Source organism: Acinonyx jubatus, chromosome E1, assembly GCF_027475565.1.
Source record: "Acinonyx jubatus isolate Ajub_Pintada_27869175 chromosome E1, VMU_Ajub_asm_v1.0, whole genome shotgun sequence".
NCBI classification, from domain to species: Eukaryota; Metazoa; Chordata; class Mammalia; order Carnivora; family Felidae; genus Acinonyx; species Acinonyx jubatus.
In genome coordinates, this window is record NC_069397.1 from 40210478 (window position 1) to 40225085 (window position 14608).

At 41.8% G+C, this 14608-nt stretch overlaps 1 protein-coding gene across 9 annotated transcripts in view; it reads left to right on the plus strand.

Moving 5' to 3' along the window:
* Positions 1-14608, plus strand: part of ATP6V0A1 (ATPase H+ transporting V0 subunit a1) — a 58719-nt gene that overhangs the window by 24544 nt on the left and 19567 nt on the right. For 5 of the 9 annotated variants that reach the window (XM_027048961.2, XM_027048962.2, XM_027048965.2 and 2 more), the window contains 10 exons: positions 169-272; positions 642-768; positions 2827-2909; positions 3525-3618; positions 7123-7335; positions 8006-8156; positions 9040-9179; positions 9514-9671; positions 10127-10217; positions 14029-14147. In XM_027048961.2, the coding sequence (XP_026904762.1) occupies positions 169-272; positions 642-768; positions 2827-2909; positions 3525-3618; positions 7123-7335; positions 8006-8156; positions 9040-9179; positions 9514-9671; positions 10127-10217; positions 14029-14147 (1280 nt within the window). The remainder of the gene's footprint in view (positions 1-168; positions 273-641; positions 769-2826; positions 2910-3524; positions 3619-7122; positions 7336-8005; positions 8157-9039; positions 9180-9513; positions 9672-10126; positions 10218-14028; positions 14148-14608) is intronic. The other 4 variants (XM_027048960.2, XM_027048963.2, XM_027048964.2 and 1 more) reach the window with 1 other exon arrangement.

The window sequence follows — 14608 nt, forward strand, 5'->3', positions numbered from 1 at the left end:
CCTTTGTTTTCTTCCCCTATTCTTGTCTTCTTTTTGTGGCTGTCTTCTCTTTTGGTGGTTTTTTTTTTTTTTTCCCTCGTCTTTATTTTCTGAACTTATCTCCCGGTTCCTCGTTCCCTGCATGCCACTAACTATTTTCATTAGATATTAATTGATTTGTGAATTCAGGCTGAATTGCATCATCAGCAGATGGCGGATCCAGACTTGTTGGAAGAGTCCTCGTCCCTCTTGGAGCCGAGTGAGATGGGAAGGGGCACACCGTTAAGACTTGGGTAAGTACTACTGCAAGCCTCCGTATGTCAGTGGGGTCAGTTCATTTTTGGGGGGGACGGGGAGCAGCGGTCATGTTCATTGTTGCTGTTCAAGAGTGGTGAGGCTGGCCCGTTCACTTGCTTCCAGGATGTGTTCTCTTCTGAGCCTCTTGAGAGGTGTTCCTAAGTCACTTGGATTCAGTTCCTGATTTGTCCTGTCAACCCTATCCTGGGGTCCGGGAATAAGACTTTGGGAGCCCTTTTGGCGTAACATTGCATAGCCTTGTGTTTGTCGTTCGTGCCCCTCTCCTCTCGCTTCCCTTCTTTGTCTTAAAGCCCTCTGTCCCGTGGCATGGAATCGAGTTCCCCATCTGCCTCTTCTCCCCACAGCTTCGTGGCTGGTGTGATTAACCGGGAGCGCATCCCTACTTTTGAGCGCATGCTTTGGCGGGTGTGCCGGGGGAATGTGTTCCTGCGACAGGCTGAAATCGAGAACCCCCTGGAGGATCCTGTGACTGTAAGACTAGGAAATTGTGTCCCGTGGAGTAGGTCTTGTAAAGGGAGCCCAGAGCAGTGACACTGCATGGTACCATCTGAATCTGACACTCCCACAGAGGAGCCCTTATGTTTACTCCTGCTTTGACTTGCACATTTGAAATACTGCTCTTTTCCTCTTAACTCCCATCGTGTGTGTACAGATGATGTATACTGACACGTGCCTGGACATTTTCAAGCCCCACTTGTGTAGGTATTATTTGGATTATAAATGTGTTTTTTTCCAGTTATCTTAAACCTCAGCTTTATTTAAAAAAAATTTTTTTTGTATGTTTTTATTTATTTTTGAGACAGAGAGAGACAGAGCATGAGCAGGGGAAGGGCAGAGAGAGAGAGAGAGAGACACAGAATCCAAAGCAGACTCTAGGCTCTGAACTGTTAGCACAGAGCCCGACGCAGGGCTTGAACTCATGGACTGTGAGATCATGACCCGAGCTGAAGTTGGACGCTTAACCGACTGAGCCACCCAGGCGCCCCAAACCTCAGCTTTATATGCTTTCTGTTACTTATCTGAGACCAAAAGAAAATCAACTTTATGAAAATTAAAGCAAGATATCTGGTTCCAAGTTCGGTAATATCCATATAAGGAGAGAGTTCCTCAACTGTGAGCTCGATAAGTTGATAAAATTTTTAGTTGGTAAGGTTTTTTTGTCTACTTGTTTGTTGGGAGATTTGGAAACTTAATTTAAGGATAATATATTGTACAAGGTAGAATAATCTTCCCCACCCAGTGCTTTACAGAGTAGGAATGGCTGAATCTCTTGGCATTTGACATAACGGGCCAGAGTTCTTAACATCAGCCTACACTAAGTATCGTGAGTCCTGATGTCAAGGATCACAAGCAAGGAAGATTAAATGTGTTGCAAAAAAAAAAAAAAAAAATTACTTCCCTTTTGTATCGGTATTATTTAGAAGCCTGGGCTTGGTTTGTCTGTTGAAAATGATCTTTTGGATTTTCTTAGATTACCATTCTTTGTCCCACCTAAGAAGAGAGATTGAATTTGTGACTCCTCAGAGTGGGTGGGTCGTGCAGCTGAAAATCTGAGGCTTTCATCCTTTTATCCTCCTAAACAGGAGGGTGGTGTCACTTAGGGTACAGCGAACCCCCCAGAGGAGCAGTTTTACAGACTCACTGAAGCCTGTGCTTGGCTTGTGGAGACATTGCAGTCTGCAGTCACACCTCCTGTGGAACTGTTCTCAGGAATCTTCAGCCAAGTTTCTGGGCAACAGAAACACTATTATCAACAAATTGAGGAAAGGGGGTCTGGCTAGCTACAGCAGAGCAGCTGCACAAAGAATGCGCTCCAGTTTATTCCTGGAGAATGAAGGAATTTAAGACACGTAGCGTCATTGTCTTCACGCCGCATCTCCTTTTATCCTTCTGAAGTCTGTTTGCCTTTTATTATAAAAACTCTAGGAATATGAGAAATACAGGCAACTAGAGACAATACTAGTTAACACCCAGTTAAGCTTATTTTTCTGATCTTTCCCTGCAGTCCTTGCATCAGACTTTGCGTGTAAACTTGGTATTTGGAATAGATTGCCTTCCTCCCTGCTCCTTAGATCAAACTTAGCATGAAGCATGAGATTCTACATCAACATTCTTCCCACCTCTGTTCCTTAGAGTTACTCAGTCCCCTTTATCTGGGAATTTCTAAGCATGGGAATAAGCAGGAATGGCTTCCTCTCCTCTCTTCCGTATTTACTCAGGTAGTATAAGGTTTGAAGTTGAATTGGTAATAAGGGCTATATTGTGCTACGAGGAGAATCATCTGAGCATCTGTGTTCAGCTCACGGTTGAGTTTAAAAACAAATACAGAAAGTTTTTTGTGCATTACGGATTATAGGACAAATGTTCTTATAGTGGAGCTTAAGAAATGGATGGAGGATAATAGTTCGAGTGCAGGGTTGCCGTATCCTTAAAGGACTCCCATTCCTATATCACCAAGAAAGTAGGTTATTCAAGAAATATTCTTCCAGAGTAGAAGTCTAAATTCTCTGTTTCTGGTTTGGGGCCCAGGGTGACTACGTGCACAAATCTGTATTCATCATTTTCTTCCAAGGCGATCAGCTGAAAAACAGAGTCAAGAAAATCTGTGAAGGGTAAGAGAAATGTGCCTCCCTGAGGGTGCAATCAGAATGCCTTGACTGTTAAGCCTTAGGATACAGAATAATGAAACAATAGCCCTTTTAGTCTACCTTAATGCAATACATATATCTTCTAATAATGTTAGGGCTATTTTAAATAATTAGAAATGGTCTCAGTTCATTTTTAAAAGTACTGTCAAAACCACAATTTCCTTTCTTTGGAAAGAAAGTAATTAGGACTCATGGTTTATAAATGCTGCATTGTTCTAGGACAATGGGTTTGTGTACCCAGCAGTGTGCCATAGGTATTGCGCCTGTAAACTTTTCTGAAATTCTGCCTATAAGATCTCTTTTCCATGCCATTTTTCTCTAGTAACTTATAATATGATTTGTATTACTGAGTTTTATAATTTTAATCTAAGGAAATTTAGTAGCTGCAGAGAATGTCGAGATTGTTCAAATGTTACTGCTCTATCTATAGGACACTTCCTAGTTTTTCATGATCAGGGCACCACCCTGAACTAATCCTGTTTTGGTCCTTCTAGTACATTAAGATTACTTTTTGAGGTTATTTAAATTGGATAGGTTAAGAAACTTCGATGTTTGTCAGGTTGTGTCTGTATGTTCCAGGTTCCGGGCCTCACTCTATCCCTGTCCTGAGACACCACAGGAGAGAAAGGAAATGGCTTCTGGAGTTAATACCAGGATTGACGATCTCCAAATGGTAACAGAGGGCTGGAGGGCATTTTGGTGTGTGTAAAATGATGAGGGTTTTTTTGGGGTGATAGTGGGGTTCATGGGGTCTGGAGCCGACAACAAAGAAAGAATTTTTGAAGGTGTCTTTGGTGCAAAAAGGTGATTTTATTGAAGCACGGGGACAGGACCCATGGGCAGGAAGAGCTGCCCAGGGACCATGAGGAGAGACTGGTTATATACTATGGGGTTGGAGGAGGTAAAGTCCAGGGGAAGTTTCCAGTGAGATTTTCATATGCTACAGAAGACTCCCAGGATAGTGGAGGCCTAGCTATTGTCAAGCTAAGGTGGTTCTTCCCTCTAGCAAAGCATTAATATTAAGACAGTAAGGAATTCCTGGAGAAACATTTTACTCTGCCAGCCTCAAGTATTTGTCAATGGGCTGCAGGTTATAAGGAGATTGAGTTCTATCTGCCATTTCCTTCTGCCTTTGTTTCCCACATCCCTGTGGAGGGGTGATGGAGACTTAGGTCCTGCAGGACTATGATCTCTATCAGTTAACCTTAGTTTTCCGCTTTCCTTTGTTCTTGGGCAGCCAGGAGTGCTGGAGGAATATCAGACATATCCCATCTAGGAGTTGGGGGGAGGGTGTTGGCGGCCTGTCAGCTCGCTTTATGCTCCCTCATCAGAAATACTATAATAGAAAACCATTCTCCTTCCTTGAAACACTAACAGTTTGTTAGGCACCTACAGCAGCCAAGACACCAAAAAAAAGAAATGTCCATGGGTAACTTGTGCCCTTGGGAGTTGGGAAAAAGTTTCAGGGAATGACTGTTAAAAATAGCATTAATCATCCTTAAACGCGGCAGGAATGCTATCCATCCGAAATTGTCGTTGCTTAGTGTATTCAATTTCCCTCCTCATGAGTTTGAGGTATTTTTACAATTAAAAAAAGTATGCTTAGTTAAGAAAAAAATCAAGTAATAAAGAAGTATGCATAAAGTCCATTCCGCTGTCACACACACTCCCCCTCCAGAGGCAGCTGCTCTTGACAGCTTGGTGTGTATCCTTCTGGTCACCTTAGATCTTAATCACACAGTCTAGGCAAAGAGTCCTAGTATAACTCTAGTACCCAAGAAGAGACTGCGCTAGATTTTTACCACATCACCAGTTGGCTTATGCACTCCATTGTCACAAAGTCCTAAGGAAGGAGTCATGATTGATGCATACGTGGAAGGAAAGGGTGGCCAGTTGGAGCTTTGTTTTCTGTTGAAAGACTGTGATGATTGCCTTCTTGAAACATTAAAACATACAGTTGTCCCCCTGCCACCCACGCGTTTGCTTTCTGAGATTTCAGTTACCCAAATCAACTGTGATTCAGAAACAGATGATCCTCCTTCTGATAAGACCAGAAGGTCAGTAGTAGCCTAATGCTGGTCACACACCTAACACCACTCCCCGTACATGAGCCTCATGCTCATGTAGGCATCTTTTCCTCTCATATCCTCATAAGAAAAAGGGTGAGTACAGTACAGGAAGATATTTAGAGATATCACGTTTACAGGACTTTTATTATAGCATGTTGTTACACTTTTATTATTAGTTATTGTCAATTGCCTAATATAATTGCCTAATTTATAAATTAAATTTCATCATGGGTATGTGTGTATAAGAAAAAACATACTATTTATAGAGTTAGGTACTATTCACCGTTCCAGGCACCCACTGGGGGTCTTGGATGGTGTCCCCTACAGATAAGGGGTGCCCTCTGTACTTAATTCCAAAGACTGTTCTTTCCAGTGGAGGCAGAATCACCAGAGATGCTGTAACTCCCATCTCAACTCCCTTAGTCCTTTTTCCCTCCAACTCCCATAGTGTATGACCCACCATCTTGACCTATTGCTGGCTCCTTTGAGAAGCACTCACCTCTTTAACCAAGGGACGAAAGTTTTTAGAGCTGCTGGTGGGTGGTGGGCCAATTAGTATGTTCTGGGTTCTAAGCCTGTCTTATCCCCTCCTAGACTCATGGATAGATTTTTAAAAGGCATTGGCAATATGGCCAGAATTTGATCTTTAAAGTACCCAGCTATATGAACTGAAACTTTAAAAAGGGATTGACTGTCAAGGAGTGAGATGTGGGTGTGGGGGATGGGGAAAGAGAAAAGCAAATAGGGCATTGCTTACACATTTATCTAGCATTCTTCCAGAAGTTTGAATGGTAATTGTAAAATTATCAGCAGCCAGAAGGAGAGAAAATAACTTTGTTCCTTTATTCTTAAGTGATACAAGAGTTTCTCTAGCCTGCAGGTTTTTTAGAAACCTGTATGGAAGTCCCCACCTACTGCCCTTCAGAAAGTAGTTACTACTTTTTTCTGAATTGACTTGATGAGTCGAGTATGATGGAGCCTTGTGCTAACATGGCTAGTGCATAACTTTTTCCTCTGTAAAGAAATGTGGAGATTTAAGGTCAGTTTCCATACAGAAGTGTGAGTGATAGGTTACTCGCCCTTTGGCTTAACCCCTCTTCTGCTATTGAAATCTTAAATGGTGATTACCAAGGCAGTGGAATGTAAAGTGTCCCTTCCCTTTCTTCTACCGTGGTTTCGGTTTCGGCAGCGTGATCACTCTGAGGAAAACCTGTACTGATTTCCAAAGGATCAGCACTGAAAATGTTTCCCTCCCCTTCCCCCAAGAAGCCTGACAGAAAGGCAAAGCCTCATCTGCCCCATGATAACAGTGGTATGTGGCTGTCTAAATCCCCTCTAAGGCCATGAGTCCTCCTGACCCCACAGTGTCTCCTGTCTCTTGTTCCCTGGCATGGAGTCTCTTCTGGCATAGGTAGACAACGGTGCTCAGCCCTGCCTCTTTCCCATCATTCCCTGATGCTGGCTTATGTTCAGGGGATTCTGCAGCTTACTGTTCTTAAGTATGGATTTTATCAACTCCCAGGCCTATGATGATGCTGACTTCTTTGAGTTTGAGACTCCATATGGAAAGCCATTGCTCTTTAATGATCCAGGTAAAAGCCAATGACCTATATTGTGCTGTGGACTTGGTGGGAAGATAAAATATGAAGAGCTAAAAACAATTTCCTCAGGTTTCTCTTCAGATTGAAGCTAACAGAAAATGAATATTAGTAACTAAAACTGTAATTTCTTATAATTTACCCCCCAAAAAAGCCATTCTATTTTTTTTTAATGTTTATTTTTTGAGAGAGAGAGAGACAGAGCACAAGCAGGGGAGGAGCAGAGAGAGAGGGAGACAGAATCTGAAGTGCTCTAGGCTCTGAGCTGTGAGCACAGAGCCTGACGTGGGGCTCGAACCCACAAACCGCAAGATCATGACCTGAGCTGAAGTCTGACGCTCAACTGACTGAGTCACTCAGGTGCCCAAAAAAAGCCATTCTAGTCTGAAGAAGAATAGATCCCTAGCAACCCTTCTCAGAAAGCTGTGCCTCTTTCCCATTTATATGCTGAGATCTAAGACTGGTTCTGTATGTAGAAGGATCTCTCCTTGTTCCCTTCTCTCCCAAAAGGTTCTGAATCAAACAGAGGACCACCGCCAGAGGGTTCTGCAGGCGGCTGCTAAGAACATCCGTGTCTGGTTCATCAAGGTGCGGAAGATGAAGGCCATCTACCACACCCTGAATCTGTGCAACATAGACGTGACCCAGAAGTGCCTGATCGCCGAGGTCTGGTGCCCTGTCACCGACCTCGACTCCATCCAGTTTGCACTCAGAAGGGGCACGGTGAGTCCCGCACCACTAACCATGCAGCCAGGAAAAGAGGTTCCCGTCAACAATAACATGAATTAATTACATTTTTGTGGCATTTTTACTTTCAGACTTCTTGACTATACTCACCTTGTACTCCTCTTATATCCTAACCATACATTTTGTACATCTTGGTTTTCCGAATGTGGAAACTGCAGTTCAAAAAAGATGAAATGACTTGGTCCTATACCCGTGATTCTTCAGGGTAGCTCATGACCACAATGTCTGTTTCCTGATCCATTCTTTCTGTCCAGCAGACCACTTCTGAGGGATACCTCTGGCAGTCCCGCTTAGTAGTTAGAGTTTGAAAACATTCGCTGCTTTCTCCATAAAAGGAGGAGAGAACAGCGATAATCTCAGAAAGGCAAATGATTGTCTTCAGACAAGGAAGTGCCATATTTTCTTTGGTTACACATTTTAGAACTGAATTTTTTTCACAGTAAGGATATTCTTCCCAAGACTTAATGTAAATTTTTCATTGTAAATTTTGTACCTAGTTCCGGTTTCTCCCAAAGATGGGAAGATTGAGAAACAACTCACATAGAATAAAATGCACGTATTTTATATGTACAGCTTGAGGAGTTTTGATGAATATGTTCATGGTCAGGATGATTTAATTTTGCTATGTGTGCTCAATGTTTCCCAGGAACACAGTGGCTCCACTGTGCCCTCTATCTTGAACAGGATGCAAACAAATCAGACTCCCCCAACCTATAACAAAACGAACAAGTTCACATACGGCTTTCAGAACATAGTAGATGCTTACGGAATCGGGACTTACAGAGAGATAAACCCAGGTAAAAAGACCTTGAATCTTCTAGAGGTTTGATTTTTTGTTTGTTATTTCTTCTAATGCTTCCCTTCAAGTGTTCTTGAATAACTGGCTTAAAACTAACAGTGTTGTCAAGATCTCAGCTCTAGTGTCATTCCTGTAAAGACGTGCCCACTTTGACACAGAGAGGGAGGTTTGTTGCTGGGTGGCACTCTTTTAAGAGGTGGTTTTATAGGAATGAGCTCAGCGGATTGGATTCTTTTGTGTGCCCTCACAACTATGAAACACCTGACTTTCTCTAGCACACCATTTGCAGGAAGTACTTTAAGTTTTTTTCTAAGATATCTGATGTTTTTAAAAGGCTTCCCTATACCAGGTTAGACAGAGAAAATACAGCAATTACTGACCATTTTAGACACAAAGCAGATTTCACAAAGCAAAGCCAGGAGAGTTAATTATTAAATCAAGAGTCTGGGAATTCGTTTTTAGCTGGAGTCTTCTACAGGACTGACTTTGCTCTGGGTTCCAGGCTTTCTCCCACGTACCTGAGAACTTTATTCAGCTGGGAAATGGTTGCTGCACAAGAGAAGAAAGCTGGCCTGTCAAAGAGCAGTGTCCCAGGAGTTAGAGAAAAGGAATCAAAGAACAAATTACACTGTTGCCAGGGCTAGGGACAAAACTTGCATTTCCTGTGTCCTTTGTTTAAAATGCTAGCAGTAGGCCTAGATGCCATCAGAGCTGCTTTGTGAGGTCCTGTCATGGAAGGTTTTCCCTGAGAGTCCATCTGACCAACAGCTCGGGAGTAAGTCCCCTTGCACAGATCTTAGAGTACGGTGAGGAATGTGATCTTTTGGTGGTGGGCACAGTTGTCTGTACTTTGTCTTTTTCCTCCTTTGGTTTCTTTATAGCTCCATATACCATCATCACTTTCCCTTTCCTGTTTGCTGTGATGTTTGGGGACTTTGGCCATGGCATTTTGATGACCCTCTTTGCTGTATGGATGGTGTTAAGGGAGAGCCGGCTTCTCTCCCAGAAGAACGAGAATGAGGTAATGTTTGTCACATCTGCGTCGGACTGACACTTTGTAATTCCTCAAGCAGTCACTATAAAATTAAGATCTGGAAGTCTTTTATTCGTGAAGTTATAGAGAAGTTACAGAGGCCATGTCAAGAATAGAGAAGTTATATTCATTTTAACACTGAAGCGGCCATGTGCTGTGAAAGTAATTTCTTGTTAGCATTGTATTTTGACCTTTACGTTAAGCTCTCTGACCCAGGGTGGGGTAAAGTAGTGTGAGAAGAAGGGTCTAGTATATTCTCAATATTGTCACGTCATGAGCCACCGAGAGTACATTTCATTGACTTCTTTCTTCTGCTTTCCAGATGTTTAGCACTGTGTTCAGTGGCCGGTACATTATTCTACTGATGGGTGTGTTTTCCATCTACACTGGCCTCATCTACAATGATTGCTTTTCCAAGTCTCTTAATATCTTCGGGTCATCCTGGAGCGTACGGCCAATGTTCTCTTTGTATAATTGGACGTAAGTTGCAAAGAAGACGAAAGTCAAAGCTTTTTCCTTTCCTGTTCAGCTCTGATCTTCCAGACAAGTGGTAAACTTCTACTTCTTTCAGAAGTGGCTGACAGTGTCTCTGTTGCAGAAGAATGCAGTGTCCCCTCTTATTTATGCCCCAGCCTGGGAAGTGTTTTGTGATTCTTTCAGTACTCTCAAGAAACTGAGACTATAAATGTAGGCACATTGATTCTTTTTGTAAATTAAAAGCAGATTCCCCAAATTCCCTGCTTGGTTATGTAGGTGTATTTGTTTGTTGTGTTCTTTTGTTATTGCTGATCCCTTCTCATTCTCAGATGCTAGTCCCTCCTCTTTTATTGAAGAGACAAGACAGTTGTAGTAGTTTCTTTTAGGACCAGTTTTTGGACCCTAGCAGTTTCCCGCTCTTGACAAAAACAAATGGAACTTTTCTTCTAACATGGTAGGGATGAGACACTTCGGGGGAACCCTGTTCTACAGTTGAATCCAGCTGTCCCTGGAGTTTTTGGTGGACCATACCCTTTTGGCATTGACCCAGTAAGAGCACTTCTTTCCTATATGTCTAACACCAGAGTTTGAAACTGTAACCTTGAAGTGAGAGAATTAAGTTGAAGATAAATGGTTATTTGGTTTTCAGCTGAAGGTTGTTTTTTTTTTTTTTAAGTTTATTTGTTTATTTTGAGAGAGACAGAGCACACACATGCAAGCAGGAGAGGGACAGAAACAGAAGGAGAGAGAGAATCCCAAGCAGGCTCTGCACTGTCGGTGCAGGGGCTCAATCCCACGAATGGTGAGATCATTGCCTGAGTCGAAATCGAGAGTCGGACACGTAACCTACTGAGCCCCCAGGAGCCCCTTCAGTTGACATGTTTTTGGAAAGCCTTTTGTGTATTTGTCCAGAGTACTTCCAAACCATAAGAGACCCAAGTGCCTTGGGGACCCAAATAATTTTTCCTGCACTACTTATTTCAGAGATGGCTAATAATTTTGACCCTGGGAAGATTGATTTGCAAGACTCCTTCCCAATTTATTTCTGTTTAACTTAGTTTAGCACGTATTTTAACAAAGCAGAAATAGTCCTTTCCTATGGGTTTTAGATTTCCATTCTTATCTTTATATACTTAAAAAACTTATCCCAGAATTAAAAAAAATATATTTAGGCAAATAAAGTGTGATCAGATCTTTTGTATTGTGTGCTAAAAAAGGGGGGTGTGGGGAGATTTAAGAATGATTTAAGGAGTACAGCATTCCAGAGGAAAAACACATCATTATGGGTCAGAAAGATCAAGGTTTCTTATAAAAAATGGGTATTAACTTGGCCTTTAAAAAATGTTTCAGATTGCTATAGGTGAGAAGTGTGTACAAAATCATATAGGTGGGGAAATACAAAGTTATTTATTTTTATTATTATAAGAGCAGATGTTACAGAAATGCTTACTGTGGGCCAAGCACTGAACTCTGCCCTTAGCATATCTGATTTCCCCTCCAACGGTTCTTTTTTTTTTCCCCTTCCAAATTTTTATTAAATTCTAGTTAGTTAACATGTAGTGTGATATTAGTTTAGGAGTAGAATTTAAGGATTCATCGCTTACCTACAACACCCAGTGCTCACCCCAACAAGTGCCCTCTTTAATATGCATCACAGTCTAGCCCATCCCCCACCCACCTCCCTCCATCAACCTTCAGTTTATTCTGTTTTAAGAGGCTCTTACAGTTTGCTTCCCTCTCTCTTTTTTTCTTCCCTTCCCATATGTTCATCAGTTTTGTTTCCTAAATTCCACATACAAGTGAAATCATCTAGTATTTGTCTTTCTGACTTACTTCACTTAGCATAATACTCTCTGGCTCCAGCCATGTCATGGCAGATGGCAAGCTTCCATTCTTTTTGATGGCTCAGTAATACTCCATTTTATATATACCACATCTTCTTTACCCATTCATCAGTTTACAGACACTAGGGCTCTCCCCTCAAACAATTCTATCAGGGAAATACTGCTATCCCTATCATGCAGATAAGAAAACCAAGGCTTGGAAAGGTTGGATAACATTTCACACATGCATTTAACAAATGTTTATTGAATCCTTGTCTGCAGGCATAGTGCTTGCTGGGGGAAACACAGAATTGTAAGATGTAGCTCCTGGCCTCAAGTAGCTTAGAGTCTAATAAAAATATTAGGTAACATTTATATAGGGTTCTGTAGTTAACAGGGTTAATAGGGTTCGTTGTTGTTGATGTTGTTTTACGTACATCTCATTTGACACTTAAGGGTAGGTGTTGAGTTTGATGTGCCTGTGGGATGCACAGGTGAAATGTCCATCAGGCAGTTGGAGCTGTAGAACTGAATTTCAGGGAAAATGGGCTGGAGAGAGAACCAGCCACATGTTTTGAGAATAGAAGTCACCGAGGATAAGCTCCTTGCAAGGAGGCCAGTTCAGAAAAAACGCCAGGCTCGCTGGTGGAAGGTCTGGCTTATCAGGTTACTGAGTTCACACTTTATCGTAGAGAAGAGGTAGGTTTGGGCACAGGGAAGTGACTGCATCAGAGTCAGTGATTTAGGAAATGTGATTTGATGGCCAAGTAGAGGCAGAGAACTGTGGAAAAATATTACAGATGTCCAGGCCCTTAGGTGACAAAGCTTAAGGCAACTAATGTTTAAAAATAGATGGAATGACAGCATTAAGGGTACGTGATCAGTAAAACACAGACCGGGGAAACATCTACAAAATAAATGTTCCAACTTTTTAAAATATTTTGTAAGGAATTAAAAAGGAGAGCTGAAAGGAGAATTTATAGATTAGAGATTTAAGAGCTGTGTCAGTAATCAATGTAGAGACCTGATCTGTACCCTACTTTTGAATAAATGAATTATTTTTAAAAATTGGGGCACAATCAGGGAAATTTAAATACTGAGTGTATGTTTCATGGTATTAAAGAATCATTGTTAATGTTTTTGGGGGTGATAACAGCATTGTGGTTATGTTTTGATAATGAGTGCTTACCGGGGCACCTGGGTGGCTCAGTTGGTTAAGCATCCGACTTTGCTCAGGTCGTGACCTCGCGGTTTGTGAGTTCAAGCCCCACGTTGGGCTCTGTGCTGACAGCTTGGAGCCTGGAGCCTGCTTCAGATTGTGTGTCTCTGTCCCTCTCTCTCTCTGTACCTCACCTGCTCACGCTCTGTCTCTCTCTCAAAAATAAACATTAAAAAATTTTTTTTAAGTAAAATAAAAATGAGTGCTTACCTTTTAGAGATATGTACTGAAGTATTTACAGTTAAAATTATACGATATCTGAACTTGGCTTCCAAATAATAGGGAAGTGGGGAGTAGGTTGTGTGATGAAATAAGATTGACCTTGAGCCAATAGTAATTTTTCAGGGGGGCACCTGGGTGGCTCAGTCAGTTGAGCATCTGACTCTTGATTTCAGCTTGGGTCCCATGATCCCAGGATCATGAGATTAAGCCCTAGGTTGGGCTCTGCATTGAGTGTGGAGCCTACTTGAGATTATGTTTCTCTCCCTCTGCCCCTCTTCCCCCCTAGCGTGTGCTCTCTCTCTCTCTCAAAAAAAAAAAAAAAAAAAAAAGTATGCAAGCTGTATCATAGGTAAATGGGAATTTGTTATACTCTCTACTTAAGTCTATGCTTAGAATTTTCATAATTAAAAAAAGCTTTCAAATAGGTAAATAAGGGCTCCTGGCTGGCTCAGGTGTTAGAGCACATGACTCTTTCTTGATCATGATTTCAAGTCCCGCTTTGGGCATAAAGCTTACTTTAAAAAAAAAAAAAATTGGGTGGCTCCTGGGTGGCTCAGTTGGTTAAGCGACCGACTTCAGCTCTGTTCATGATCTCTCCCTCTGTGAGTTCAAGCCTCGTGTCGGGCTCTGTGCTGACAGCTCAGAGCCTGGTGCCTGCTTCAGACTCTGTCTCCCTCTCTGTCTGCCCCTCCCCCACTCATGCGCACGCACGTGCGGTCTCTCTCTCTGTCTCTCAAAAATGAATAAATGTTAAAAAAATTTTAATTAAAAAACTAAAAAAATAAAAAATTGGTGAGGGGCACATGGGTGGTGCAGTTGGTTAAGCGTCCGACTCTTGATCTTGGCTCAGGTCATGATCTCAGGGTTTGTAAGTTTGAGCCCTGCATTGGGCTCTGAGCTGATGGTGTGGAGCCTGCTTGGGATTCTGCCACTCCTTCTCTCTGCCCCTCCCCTGCTTGTATGCACATGTGTGCACACACTCACTCTCTCTGTCTCAAAGTAAGTAAATACTAAAAATTTTTTTAATATTGGTGCATAATAATGTCCCATTCATGAACTCTTTATAATGCTTTTTTGTTTCCTTGGATTGTGATAGATCTGGAACATTGCTACCAATAAACTGACCTTTCTCAACTCCTTTAAAATGAAGATGTCTGTTATCCTTGGCATCATTCACATGATGTTTGGAGTCAGCCTGAGCCTCTTCAACCATACGTGAGTTGCTGTATTTCTGTCTCAGGAACACGCATAATTTAGATAATGCTTTCGCCTAAAGAAATCATGACATCTTTGGAGAGGGATTAATAACTCAGAATCCTATTCTACATTAAAGAGGTGCTTTTTATAAAAATCTCATATTCTTAAATGAGGCTTAATTAGCATTAGTCCCTTAACAATTTACAATTGTAGTAAAGCTCTTTGAAAACCTTTATGTCATTTTCATCAAAATGAGTGAGGTATTTTTTTTTTCTCTTGATGTGTAACTCACATAAAATTATAAACTATGGTCCCAGAAGGCACTATATTTTCCAGTCTCTTTCTGATGGGAAAAGTTTGGTGGTGGGGGGTGGGGGTGGGGGTGGTACTGGAACTGTCCAAGGTCCAAAAATGTAGAAGTCACAATTAATCCTGCTTCTCTCCGTTGCCTTCGGTGCATCTGGCTGTTGCTTCTTAAA